General features: G+C 44.6%; 1 protein-coding gene across 1 annotated transcript; it reads right to left on the bottom strand.

The window, feature by feature from the left end:
• Positions 1-1,581: 1,581 nt before the first annotated feature.
• On the bottom strand, positions 1,582-13,235 carry LOC144168554 (arylsulfatase B-like). The gene is made up of 5 exons (XM_077697512.1): positions 13,223-13,235; positions 11,015-11,308; positions 10,014-10,282; positions 7,197-7,373; positions 1,582-1,710 (listed from the first exon to the last, which is right to left on the bottom strand). The coding sequence occupies exons 1-5, from the start codon at positions 13,233-13,235 to the stop codon at positions 1,582-1,584; spliced, it is 882 nt and encodes a 293-aa protein (XP_077553638.1).
• Positions 13,236-13,650: the final 415 nt, after the last annotated feature.

The raw sequence follows: 13,650 nt of genomic DNA, 5'->3' as shown, positions 1-13,650 counted from the left end.
CTTATCTGTACCGGCTGCGCTGACATTTGTGTGCGCCGATATTGATTTGCAAACTAGCTGCTTATTATGTCCTACAGAACTCCGCCTGGATTGAGAGTTAGTATTTGCTTTCAAGCTCCACCATTTCGCATTACACGTCGTACACATTTTTCTTACGTTAGAGACGTTAGAAAGGAGTTTTTGAGTATTTCGAATGCGAATTTTGAGTGGAAGCACCGGACTGTATGCCTTCCTACGTAAAGTCAGGCGAACGACAAGCACTCATATGGCATTACCACTGCGACGAGTGCCTCTCAACGTAAGTACATCACCAGGTAGCATTTTCTTACCGGCTGTCATACGATTATTGCTAGAATTTGGCTCTGATGTTTGATTTCACCACCACCACCACCACCACCACCATCATCATCTTCAGCAGTAGCCTGTCTACGCTCTTTGCAGGGCAAAGGCCTCTCCCATAGATCTCCAGTTATACCGGTCCTGTGATAACCCCTCATGATTGCTTGATATCATCATAGAGTGAAAAAAAATAGAGGAGGGGAGAAAGGGGGGGGGGATTAGTTTCACTTTCTTCGGTTTAGAACTACGAAGAATTTCTTCTTTAAACCGAAGACACCGAGCAAGTGTATCGAGGCAGGGTGGGAAAGAGTTCATTTTTTTGTGTGGTGTAGAATTACATGGAATTTATTTCCCTAAACGGGAAAGGCAGGGTGGGAAAGAGTTCATTTTTTTGTGTGGTGTAGAATCACATGGAATTTATTTCCCTAAACCGAAGCCACCGAGCAAGTGCCGCTGCTCCGTCGCAGCCTATATGAAAGAGTTCATTTTTTTGTGTGGTGTAGAATTACATGGAATTTATTTCCCTAAACGGGAAAGGCAGGGTGGGAAAGAGTTCATTTTTTTGTGTGGTGTAGAATTACATGGAATTTATTTCCCTAAACCGAAGCCACCGAGCAAGTGCCGCTGCTCCGTCGCAGCCTATATGTTCGCGCCACGCGTGAAATTGGCACTTTGTGGCTTCCACTACGGGCAGCGACGGCAAGAATATCCTGGCGACCAGGCAGTACCCGCGCGGACGGATCGCAACCAAGCACAGCCCTCGAAAGCGAATCAGAGCGATCGTCCTTACGCGTGGCTTCTTTCCGGATAAAGGAGCCGGTTCGCGCGGCAAATTATTTGCCCGCCGTTCGGGCCACGTCACACGGAAGGCCATCAGACTTTTTCGTTGGCCTCTTATTCCTGTCGCGGCGCGACAAAGGGTCAGCGAGAAGAGCATGCGAGGTAAAGGAGAACCCAAAAGGAAGCAAATGTTGAAAGGGTGCGGAAACGAGGTAGTCGGCGGCAGCTGGCGGTATTGTCCTCCCATGAGGCGGGCCTTCGGGCGGTTGGGCGAGCCATCTAACCTCTGATGAGTCCATCCATGCGAAGACACAGCGCAGGCTCGCTTCGTACGCTCCCTTAGGAATAGACAGGAAAGACTCGAGGCCAAGGTGAAACAAAAGGGGCTGATTAAGGACGGCACAAAAGCGAGAGGTGGACAAACGGGAGCCGGGAGACGGCACAGATGGCGAAGTAATTACTTCAGTCCTGCCAGGAGTCCCAGATACCGTCTCGCCGCAGCGGGTCGGCCCTGGTGTCCGGGATGCCAACTAGTGGTGTCTTCATGGTCAGCTTCAGCTCATCGAGTCGGCCGCGGAGCCTCATGTATTCCTGCACGCACAAGCCGGGCCGAGTACAAAGAGAGTTTACTTTCTGAGAAACGAAAAAAAAAAAAAAGATCAAACAAGAAACCGCGTTCAAGTTTGAACCTAGTATAGATGTGGCATCGGCTGTCCGAAAGGGCATCGAAGGTCTGCCAAAGCTTATTTGTGCGGCAGGACGAGACGAGCCTTTCCCATTTGAATTTCGCAGCCAGTAGTGAGAGTTCTTTGTTGAAGTGAGCAAATTCCTAGCGTAAATAACTGCCGCTCATTCACAAGCCAGAGTCGGTGTTAATTAAAACTTCCTATACTTTACTTGACCTGTGGTTTCATCCAGGCGTGGAATAATTACCAGTGATTCTGGATAGTCAGTAAGCTTTAGCGGTTTGGCCACTTGGGTAAAAGTTAAGGCAGACTACTCTGTTTATTTACGGCGCATGTGCACAGAGGATGGGGGCGACAACAGGTGAAAAACACCTCCACCACCTGCCCGGGCCTTTTGTAAGTGCTTGGCTTTTCCACGCCTGGAGGACGCAGTTTCCTGATGTCTGTTGGCGAGCGCAGCACAAGCTGGTGTTATCGACGATGTATTCCTCGGTGGGAACCACATATAGTGACACCGTACAGAAAGTTTAAAGAACAGACGATGGGTGGGTGTTGTCAATGGACTTTTAATACGTAACGATAACTGAACGATGATGGTAACGAGAACAATTAACTGAACGTAGGCACTTGGATCAAATAGGAAAGGAACAGGAGGAGCGTCATCGTGTATGTTGTAGAATGCAGTAAAGCTTTCTCGCTAGGGCTGACCATCTCAGGAGAGAATGCCCGGGCAGCTAAAGACAAAACGTGTTCGAGGGATATTGAATATCAAACCGTTCAATTATGACAACAGAAGCGACATAAAACTGATGCAGATTCATTCTAATCGATTTTCCGAAACAACCAGCAATAATTCAGGAACGAAGCGGGCCGACAGACTAAATCACGTATTGCAATGATAACTGCAAGCCGGCCTAGTTGCATTGAAAGACGTGTCGACATTGGAAGTGAAACAAAAGCTTTTGAGCCCGTTCGATGTTATTTATACGTTTATTGTTCCTCTTGCATTATAGGGGGCTCATTTACCACACTGACCGTACCTTCACACAAGCTCGACTACAGATTTAAAATATGGCTTTCCATTCAAGCGCGTTCGTTAGCGTTTTACGGTAATTAAGTATTCTAGCAGCCGTTGTTAAATGCAATTCGATTTCAAAACTTCATGCGTTAGACTGGCTTGTTCTGGAAGCTGCAGTCGTAATGATCCCGTACGGATAATTGCTTGCCTGTTCGCTCAAAAGGCCAATTAAGTTGAACTCTTTCATACGCACAGAGGTCAATGGGAACGCTTTGAAGCCCTCTTCGTGATCGCACGTAATGGCCTCGTTATTTCCCGGTATCATCTCTGAATAAACCAGGCGCTCCAGGTAAGGCACGCATGGACGTACTTCTGCGCATCGGGAAATTAAGTTCGCTAAAGGAATACGTGAAACAAAATGAAGGAACCTGCCACAGATAAACATAACTCATTTAAAGTACTCTACCTTCATTAACGATGCGCAATACTGCCGGGATGATTGGGCGCCGTGCAGAATGAGAGAGACTGGCACACGCTTACTCGGCCTTCTAATGCGAAAAATTAACGCAGTTCCCATCATCTTCAAAAGACATTGCAATGGCGTAGGTTCTGCATGATCACTTGGCGACGAAAGTGTGTCAATATTTTGTTGATATGACGATATGACGTTTATTTATTTATTTATTTATTTATTTATTTATTTATTTATTTATTTATTTATTTATTTATTTATTTATTTATTTATTTATTTATTTATTTATTTATTTATTTATTTATTTATTTATTTATTTATTTATTTATTTATTTATTTATTTATTTATTTATTTATTTATTTATTTATTTATTTATTTATTTATTTATTTATTTATTTATTTATTTATTTATTTATTTATTTCAGAAACAAGAACAGAAGTGGGCAGGTAGATGTAATATTTTTAGACTTCACCAAAGCGTTTGATTTAGCACCGCATTATAAACTAATTCACAAACTGCATCTCATCGGTCTTCCTTCCTTTGTTGTAGCATGGGTTTCGGATTATTTGTCTAATCGAAGCCAATATGTAGACATTGATGGTTCTATTTCTAGTACTCTTCCAGTCACCTCCGGGGTGCCTCAGGGGTAGCGTTCTTGGTCCTTTACTTTTTTCTAATTTACTGTAATGATATTGTCTCCGTAATCAAGGAACCCGTCGAAATTCGACTTTTCGCCGACGACTGCGTTATCTTTAATAATATTCATTCTATTAGTGACCAGGAAGCTCTAAACTCCTCACTCACTGCAGTCCTCTCTTGGAGCCTTGAATGGGGCATGGTACTAAAGCCCGAAAAAAAAAAAAAACGCCTCCCTTCGCATCACCAATAAACAGAATCCTCAGTTTTCGTACTCTCGCACAGGGAATCCCTTAAGCCAACTTTAACAATTATTTTAAGCTGGAACTCGCATGTTACTAATGTTTCTTCCTTTTCTTTTCGTAAATTATGTTTACTTCGGCATAAGCTTCGAGACGCTCCAACTAATGTTAAACTACTTGCATACACAGCGCTTATTAGACCTAAACTAGAGCATGCTTGCGCTGTTTGGGACCTTCATACATAAAAGAATATTGACTCGTTAGAAAAGATCCAAAGGAGAGCTTCAAAATTTCATCGCACAGATTTGGTTTCCGAGCTCATGCGTAATAACGGAATTCTAAACTTGCAGTCCAGAAGACAGTTTCTCCGCCTTAAATTATTGTATTTCTTTATCACCGCAAGCTTGCTTTGGTCTGGAGTTCCTTCTTGAAACCCCTTGCTACTTGTCGTACTCGTCATTCCCATTCTCTGTCCTTAACCCCAATGTTCGCTTCTACCAATCTGTTCAAACTTTCTTTTTTCCCCTGCACAATTAATGATTGGAACAATACACTCGAAAATTGTCTAAACTCTCTTGGTTCATTTGAAGCAAATGTTTAGTTGTGCCTGTGTAGTTGTGCCTAGCGTACAGTGTTTTATACTTCGTATTTATTATTTATTTACAATGCTGCAAATAAATGAATGAATGAATGAAACTTTATTGACACAAGGATGGCGACTCGGCCTATGTGGGGCGGGTGGGGAGGGTGGTGTCAGTTCGGGAAAACTTTACATTCTCAGATGAACGCCAGTAGCGAGAATAAAAATAAATAAATAAATAAATAAATAAATAAATAAATAAATAAATAAATAAATAAATAAATAAATAAATAAATAAATAAATAAATAAATAAATAAATAAATAAATAAATAAATAAATAAATAAATAAATAAATAAATAAATAAATAAATAAATAAATAAATAAATAAATAAATAAATAAATAAATAAATAAATAAATAAATAAATAAATAAATAAATAAATAAATAAAAATAAAAATAAAAAATAAATAAATAATAAAAATAAATGCTTTGGTGAAGTCTAAAACAATTACATCTACCTGCCCACCCACCATCATCGAGTGTTGAAGCAAAAGAATAAACAATTGAACATAACTGAGTGGTGGTTGAAAAGCCCTTCCTAAAACCATGTTGCAGTGGAGATTGAATCTGGTGTTCGTCAAGAAAATTTAAGATAAGAGTTCCTACTATATGATATAGAAGTTTCTATGAGGACGACAGAATAGAAATTGGACGCTAGTTAGCGAAAGAAAGAGGGTCACCTTTTTTAAAGATAGGAACAACACGCGCCACTTTGACATCCTGGGGTATAATAGCAGATCTAATGGACGCCTGTAAAACAATAACGAGGAAATTGGCTAAGGGTTCAGCATCACGACGCAAGAAAGCGTTGGGTAAACCATCGGGTCCTGGAGAATATTGTAGCCTTAAATTGAGGAGCATCATAAGAACGCCATCGTAAGACACTACTTTAATATCTGGGAGACTGGAATTAATTAGAGCAGGTACACCAGAGCTATAACAGACGCTGTGAAAGTATCGGTTAAACTGGCAAGTGATATCCGAGGGGTTATCTAACAATGAGCCGTTGTGTGAAATCTTATAAATCTTTTTACGTTCGCTGACGAAGCTCCAAAATTTCTGGGGTTCCTCTTTTATAAAATTGGGCAGGGTAGTATTAAAATAAAAACTCTTGGCCTGACGGATCTCTTGCGCAAGCGCAGAGCGGACTTGATTAAGTTGAGAAGAGGCACAACGCTTAGATCGCAAGCGCTTGGCTGTGCCCTTTAAGTGAATTATCTTTCGATTGATCCAGGGGGTGAATTTGTTAGTTTTCTTAAATTTGGTGGGTATGAAATGATCTAGGCAAAGATAGCACATGTTTTTGAAAGGGCTCCAAAGTACAGAGACATCATCATAATCAAAGTTAACAAGTTGTGCACTGAGGTAATCAAGAACTGCCACGTCATTGGCGCGTGCGAAATCTTTAAGTTTTTTAATACTGCATGGCTTAGTCATGTGCTTACAGCACAAAAAGAAGGTTACAGATACGATGCTGTGGTCAGATAAACCAGGCTCAACCGAAACTTCGTACTGGTTGATAGAACGCGGGAGAAAAACAAGATCAACAGGAATGGCCGGCAAAACGCGTCGGTTGTCATACAACTTGAACGAGATTTGCTGCAGCAGTATATCAAAAATTACATTTGCGTTGTTTGTAGTAGGAGCGTCAGCATCTGACCTCAAGCGATCCCGATCAATGCTGGGGGGTTAAAATCCCCTGCAATAATTAATTTCTGGTGATTATATTGAGCCATATGCGACTGTAAATTCAACAAAAAATCAGGCGCTGGTTCCGGAGGTCTGTAAACTGCACATAAGATAAAAACATTCTGAAAAAGTTTTATCCTCAGGCAAGGACTTTCACTATCCTCAGCTTGAGGGAGAGAAGTAGCTTTAATGCAGGATTGAACAATAACTGCCACTCCGTCCCCACGGGTTAGCCGATCTCTGCGGAAAATATTGTAAGTCGGAGGTATTAAATCTTCATCGTGGATGCCGTCAGGACGCCAGGTTTCCGTTAAAACTACAATGTGCGGGTCATGAGATAACAAGAGAGATTCCAGCTGCTCAGTCTTATTTACGACGCTGCGCGTGTTGATATTAAGCAATCTGTGGAACGTTTTAAGGCGCTTATATTCGGGTTATCCCATTGCAATAATATTGCGTCAATATTGCGACGGCATTACGCTCTTTCTGCACCAGTTTTGCGTGTCGATGTTTGCGAAAACCTACTGTTGCTCTGCGCAATACTTCCGGCTCCACCGACGAGGTCTTGAGGTCTTCCTATTCCGTGTGGTTGCTGATGTTATGCACGATTGCGGGATGCTTCTTGCTCGGGCCCATAGTTCTGCGCGGATGCTACACAAGAGCGCAATGCAGGCGGGGTGCACGACTCACGGGATGGTCGTGCCGATATATGTTGACCCTTTCCCAGGGGTCGTTCACGAGGTCGTACATGCAGGGCCCCAGCGACGGGTGGCAGTAGTTGCTGCCCTGCACTAGGATATCCGTGAGCACGGCGTCTGGAATCTCCTTGGGCGTCTCCAGGGTCTTGCCGTGGAAGCACGACAGCACCTAAACGCAGCATTATTCGCGCCTGAATGCTACCTACACCACAATTTTCCAAAATGTAGTGCACACAGAACACGTGATCATGATTTAAAAGAAAAATATTTCCTCCTCCCTGCCGCCTGCTTTTCCTCCGTCGCAGGAATAACCGGGTGCGAGCACCCGTTTCTCCTTAATGGTGTAAACATGGTGTTTTTGGTCATCTTAAATTTGGCGATTGCACTCCGCGTCCTAAGCGGATAGAGTGACGCCAGCCACTTGAACCTAAAGCAAATTATGAGGGGTCCACCGAATAAGTCAAGATTTGTCCGGGCTTTCAGGCAGCTGCTTAATTGGACTCGTGCACGCGAAGTTACGTTGACACTTTTGAAGTACTGAATCCTGTTTAAATTTGCTATTTAATGCATCGATGGTGTACCTGACTTATGAGGTGTGACTTATAGGGAAGGGTTCCTGTTTAATTTATACCAATGATATCACGCTGTGGATGGAGCGAGGGGACTATACTTCCACCGAGGCAGCGTGCCTAGACATGCAAGCAGCCTTCTCACCTTGGGAAACGCACCCAGACAGCAGTAATGCATCCTTCCCTTGAAAAAACGCCTTCTACTGATTTTAGGAAGCGAAGAAGAGGAAAAACAAACAGTAAATTCCTACCTACGAAAGCAGGAGATCCTTCTATCCCCGCAAGTTACATCCGCCTATCTTGGCGTCCCGATCAGCCAAAAAGGCAACGCCACAGAATGGCTCAAGCAGCTCCGAGAGAGGTGGGATGCCCCACCAACCTCATACATAGAATCAAGACAAGATTCTTCCCCTCCTCGTCCCCTTTCTTTTTTCCTTTTCTTTTTCTCTTTATTTTCCGCTGTCATCTCACTTGTAGTCGTCCCATCTGGAGTAGCCCTCTTCAGCTTTCATCAAAGATTCTCTCTCTCTCTCTCTCTCTCTCTCTCTCTCTCTCTCTCTCTCTCTCTCTCTCTCTCTCTCTCTCTCTCTCTCTCTCTCTCTCTCTCTCTCTCTCTCTCTCTCTCTCTCTCTCTCTCTCTCTCTCTCTCTCCCGGAGGCGCCAACACCGCCTTCATCCGGGATGTCAGTGAAACCATCGTAACTTCCGCATAACACATGACGGAACCTTTTTCGACCTGACTTATAACACAGGTCGCCTTGGGCCGATTTAACCAATACACTTCTCCACAATCAAACAAAAATAAACTAAAGCGATTTGCTTGAACAAAAACCACGTCTTATCGTGTTCACTACAAAAATAAATCAAATTTCTGCTTAAAAATAGTCGAAGAGAGAGTTGAGGTAAAATCGGAACGAAGCCAGAAAGGTAAAAAAAAAAAAAGACTGCCCCGTGCTGACGTCAGCTGCGCTAAACTGAACAAAAACAAAACACAAGAAGACACTTTCTGGCACTGTCGGCTCGCATTGCGTGCTAACAGCAGAGTTCGGCATGTTTACCCGCACTTAAACGCGGTCAACTCTGCTAGATTGCCTTTAAGAAAGCGTGGCGATAACACTTCAGTTGTGAACTATATGCCCTGTATGACGATTTCCCAACACCAAATTGCGGTTTACAATTTTTGTTGCCAAATCCTTCATCCTTTAGTTTAGTCCGGTGGACGTTTAACAAAGGTGATTGTGTTAGGATGTAATTAAGCGGGAGAGACAGCAAAAGACGAATCGCGAAGCTGAACGCTGTGTGACAGGTGGAAATATGCAACATACCAGTGAAGCAAAGCAGAGACCATGCACGGGTAGAAAAAAAATTCGCCGGGCACTTGGGTCTGACTACGTTACTTGAAGGCGAAAGCCAGCGACTAACGAAATTCTCCACTGCTGCATCGTGTTTGTATCTTTTACTTCTTTACATTTTTTCATCTTTTGACTCCAGTTACTCTACAGTCAGACTGGCCGCAATTCGCGCGCGGTAGCTTGCCCATAATGACTGCCCTCCTCTTCGCGCATCTGTTCTGCGCACGTGCCGTCACGTTCACCTGTCACGGGGCATGTATCTGGCTAAGTCATATTTCAGACCATGGCGGCCGCTTTTCTGACGGAGTCGAAAAGCAAAAACGCCCGTATATTCGATATTTCAGCGCACGTTACAGATCCCCAGGTGGTAGAAATTAATCCGGAGCCCTCCACTATTGCGCACCTAATCGCCTACGTCGCGTCGGCGCGTTAGACCCTACAATCAATCAATCAATCAATCAATCAATCAATCAATCAATCAATCAATCAATCAATCAATCAATCAATCAATCAATCAATCAATCAATCAATCAATCAATCAATCAATCAATCAATCGATCGATCAATCAATCAATCAATCAATCAATCAATCAATCAATCAATCAATCAATCAATTTTATTTCAAACTGGCGCCCTGCCGGGTGAGCGCCGTGCTTAGAGCACTTAGCCGCTGCTCTGGCGATTCAGGTTTAAATCCTACACTAACCAATTTCTATTTCTCTATTTTAGATTTATAGCCGCGGGCATTTTGGTACCACCTGGGTTGAAGCCAACGCCGACGACACCTACCGTCAGTATAAACGTTTGATGAGACGTCTTAGGCTTCCGCCTTAATTATCATGATAGCTTGCGTGACAGGTAAACAACGCACTTGAAGAGAACGCACACCTGAGCCGCGACGCAGGCCTGTCGGGCCTCGTGCAGCACGCTCCAGTGATCGGGAGCCAGAGCCCCGCTGGGGTCGTACCACTCGTAGTTGGGAAACAGGGTGTTGTTTAGGTCCTCCATGATCTTGTAGCGCTCGTTGCGGATCGCTGACTGGCCGCACACGGGGTCGATGTTGTACAGAACTTCCTTCCGAGGCCACGGGGCGCCCCGAGTTAACGACTCCCACTGGTTCACGCCGTCAATTTGGCGCAAGTTCTTAATGTTGCCACCTGCAATGAATGTCAAGGAACCGCGCTGTATGCTGCAGTCAGGCAACAACTAATACCTCTAAAATATGTGGCAGAAAGAGCGCGCAACAACGGTGCAGGTTATTGCCTAATGTGAAGAATCGCTACTTAGGTATCGTCAAGAGCAAAAGTTTGCGGACCACGAAAGCAGTATTTTAGGGTCAAAGTCCCTTAAGGGCGGGGGCTGTTGGCGTCTTTTATCGTCGTCGTCGTAATCGTTGTTCGTCTCATGTATTCACTATACTCAAACACCGGGAAACTCGTTTTCCAACGCCTCGCCCTAGAACGCTTCGTGCTTCAAAGAAAATAGTTTTACAGCAAAGCCGTGTACCTCTACCCCCCAATGGCTTCATCTCCGTTGGCAAAAACGCCAAATCGCCAAGAATACACTTATACGCTGCATGCTTCGCCCCTCCCCAGGTTTCACGTTAGCGGAGATGGCCCGGGATTTTGTGGGGTTATTTTTCTGCCGCACGCCATCCTGGGGTGCTATGTGCGGTATTTTTGCAACACTTTAAAATTTCCACAATATCTCACATGCATACCACAGTTTGTGGGCTGCCAACGGAAGAGAAATAACCTAAAATGCCATTTTTGTGGTCCGTAAACTTTTTCTCCTCGCTGTACGCTTGAAAACTGCGTTAAAGCCCCCAGCTTATCCCTGGAGCCTACACTCACCCACACCTCCACCAAGCGACGCATAGGAAATAATACCTGCTGCAGCGTAAAAGGTTGGCAGCCAGTCGGTGATGTGGAAAAGCTGCCGGGTGGCCTTGGCCCTGGTTGCGAGCCGGGGCGTCCAGATGAAGCCCGGGCCCCGCACGGCCCCCTCGGCCACGGTTCCCTTGGAGCCCCTCAGGGGCCAGTTGGGCGACGTGTTCCGAGAGAAGCCCACGGGCGCGCCTCCGTTGTCGGTCGAAAAGCCGATCACCGTGTTATTCAGAAGGCCCGCCTTGTACAGCGCCTCGACAATGGCGCCCACCGCGTTGTCCAGCTCGGCCAGGCTGCCTGCACGAACCCATTGGCTGTGAACTGCGTCAAGTTTTTCTTTGGTTTTGTTTTGGTGTCGCTCTCGTTGATTGTGACGTTGCTCCGGTGTTCTTGGCTACCCAGACTCGTGTTCCGGCACCTGGCTCTGAAACAGCAGGTGCGATTCACAGCCATTTTGAGTGTATAAGTGTTCTGTGCGTTCAAAGGCTTCTATAACTTAGTCTACATAAATGTAAGACAGCATGCAGCGTCGGGCACCCTCATAGCAGTAATTCAGATTCCGTGCTCTCGGTATTTACTTATGCAAACTTCGGCAGATGTTTGTAGGAGCTTCAAATCAAATCACAGCACCGTTATTCTTTAAAACGAAGTTTGGAAGGAAGCTCGAACAAAGATATCAGTGCCGTTCGGCTCCTGTGAAGAAGGATGACCATCGAAGCTGGGAGCGGTCCAAGGAGTGCACGAAACAAAACACGTTCGTTTGTAGTGTGCGATTGAGCATACTTCCTAGCCATTTATCTGAATGAAACCGGGAAGGACTCAAGCTGTGTTCTAACGTGCAAACATGGGGCTGTCCGTTTCCCTTCCGAGTCGTAGGCACATAGGTAGGCAGGCTCACCACCCACTCAACACTCAGGACTGATTGGTGTGTGAGCCTCACCATAGTTTCGGGCTGGTGAGTGCGAGTATGAGTGAGTGTGAGCGCAGCTCACCACTCGCGAGTGATGAGTGAAACTCGTGAGGGGTACCGGCTGACACTCATCCCCTGAAACATACATTTTATATTTTTGTGAAAAAGAACTTTGCTACGGAGCAAAATATTTAAAAGAATGTTTAGTGCAAACCTGGGAGAAAAGTACGTAAATTAAAGAGGTTCCAAGAGCTATCCTTAATTAATAGTAACTGGAGAAATGATGCCGAAAACATGCGCAATATTAATTATGTGTGAAACAACCATAACAGCAGCACAGAAACACCCTTTACAAAAATTTTCCTAGATATCTCGAAGAAAAATAAATAAATAAATAAAAATAAAACGGGATCGATGGACCAGCCTTATTACATAATTAAAGAATAAATCGTTTTCAAAAACTTGAGTCCACTTGTGATTATGCGTAAGAGAAGCAATAATAGAAAAATCGACAAATCTCTGATTGATTTCAACTGTTAATTCTGTTCTTATTTTTCTTTTTCTTTTTTTTTTCAGTCAATCATTGGCACGACAGAATCTTTCTTTGCATCAAAATCGCCCTGCAGTGAAACGCCCCCGTGCCTAATAGTCTGTGTGCTATGTCCGTGCACCCAAAGTCCGCGTAAAAATAACACCGTAAAAACGAGTTATTCTATCCCTTACGTTCCGTAGATTTTGGATTGTGTTATAATTTATTGCTTCGCTTTATTCAGCATTTTTACCACAATTTTTATTTGAGGAATTGGTGCCAGTGAAATCATTTTTTTTTGCAGAGAAGCTGTATATCGCTCGTTCGTATGTAATTCCTCTTGTCGTAGTCCGTTAGCAGGAATGTTCACCAGAAATACCTTGCGGCGAAGCAAAATTTTGCCGAATCTCTACACGCTGGCGTTCTAGTTCTTTGCCGCCATCAGAAAACGGCCGCAGCGGCCGGAATCAAATCGACGTCCTTGCGATAAGCAGCCCAATGCCTTAGCCACTGAGCTACTGCTGCGGGTTAACCACGAAACCTAATTAACATTTTCGATTACAAATAATCGTCAGCAAAAAAAAAAAAAAGCTGTTTAGCGATGCTTTTCTACCAGTAACAATTGTGCACAAAGGCTTCCATCGGCGTGCAGCGATCATGTTTTTTCTTTTGTACCGTCGTCCTTCATCAGTGCATTCGGGATTTTCCCAAACGCGGTTCAGGAGTCGTTCATTCGTTCTTCGTTCCGACGAGAAGGTGGTTGCTGACTTGCCGTGGTCGGCCATTGTAATGCCATGACGCGGTGAAGTTGCGTTTTGTGCCCGACGCCGGTGCCAGCGCGCCGGCCGCCGCACAAAAACGCCTCGTCATGTCTGTCTAGACAGACGAGTGAAGTATCGTCTGCCAGCCATTGCTGCCAGACGACGCTTCAGCTGGAGCGCCTCTGGGACGCTCGGAGTGTTCTCGTTCCCGAGCTTGGATTTCGGGCAGTTTTACGATGTCGCCGGCCTGGAAACGTCGTATAAGTGGTTTTGCATATCTTTGGTGATGGGTGGGCGAATTGTGCGGATATTGTGTGGCTGTAACAGATACCTGCTTCAGGCCGTTCCCTGTGGACTAAACGACGACTGATATTCACCGGTGGTGCCGCGCAGTTTCCGCCGGTATTCGCCGCCCTCTGAACTGTGGTGAAAATAACTT

Source organism: Haemaphysalis longicornis, unplaced genomic scaffold (genome assembly GCF_048455015.1).
Source record: "Haemaphysalis longicornis isolate Haplotype H1 unplaced genomic scaffold, Haemaphysalis longicornis Haplotype H1 scaffold_2, whole genome shotgun sequence".
Classification (NCBI taxonomy): Eukaryota; Metazoa; Arthropoda; class Arachnida; order Ixodida; family Ixodidae; genus Haemaphysalis; species Haemaphysalis longicornis.
The sequence above is the reverse complement of the archived record's forward strand: the minus strand, read 5'-3'. Positions and strand labels throughout refer to the sequence as shown.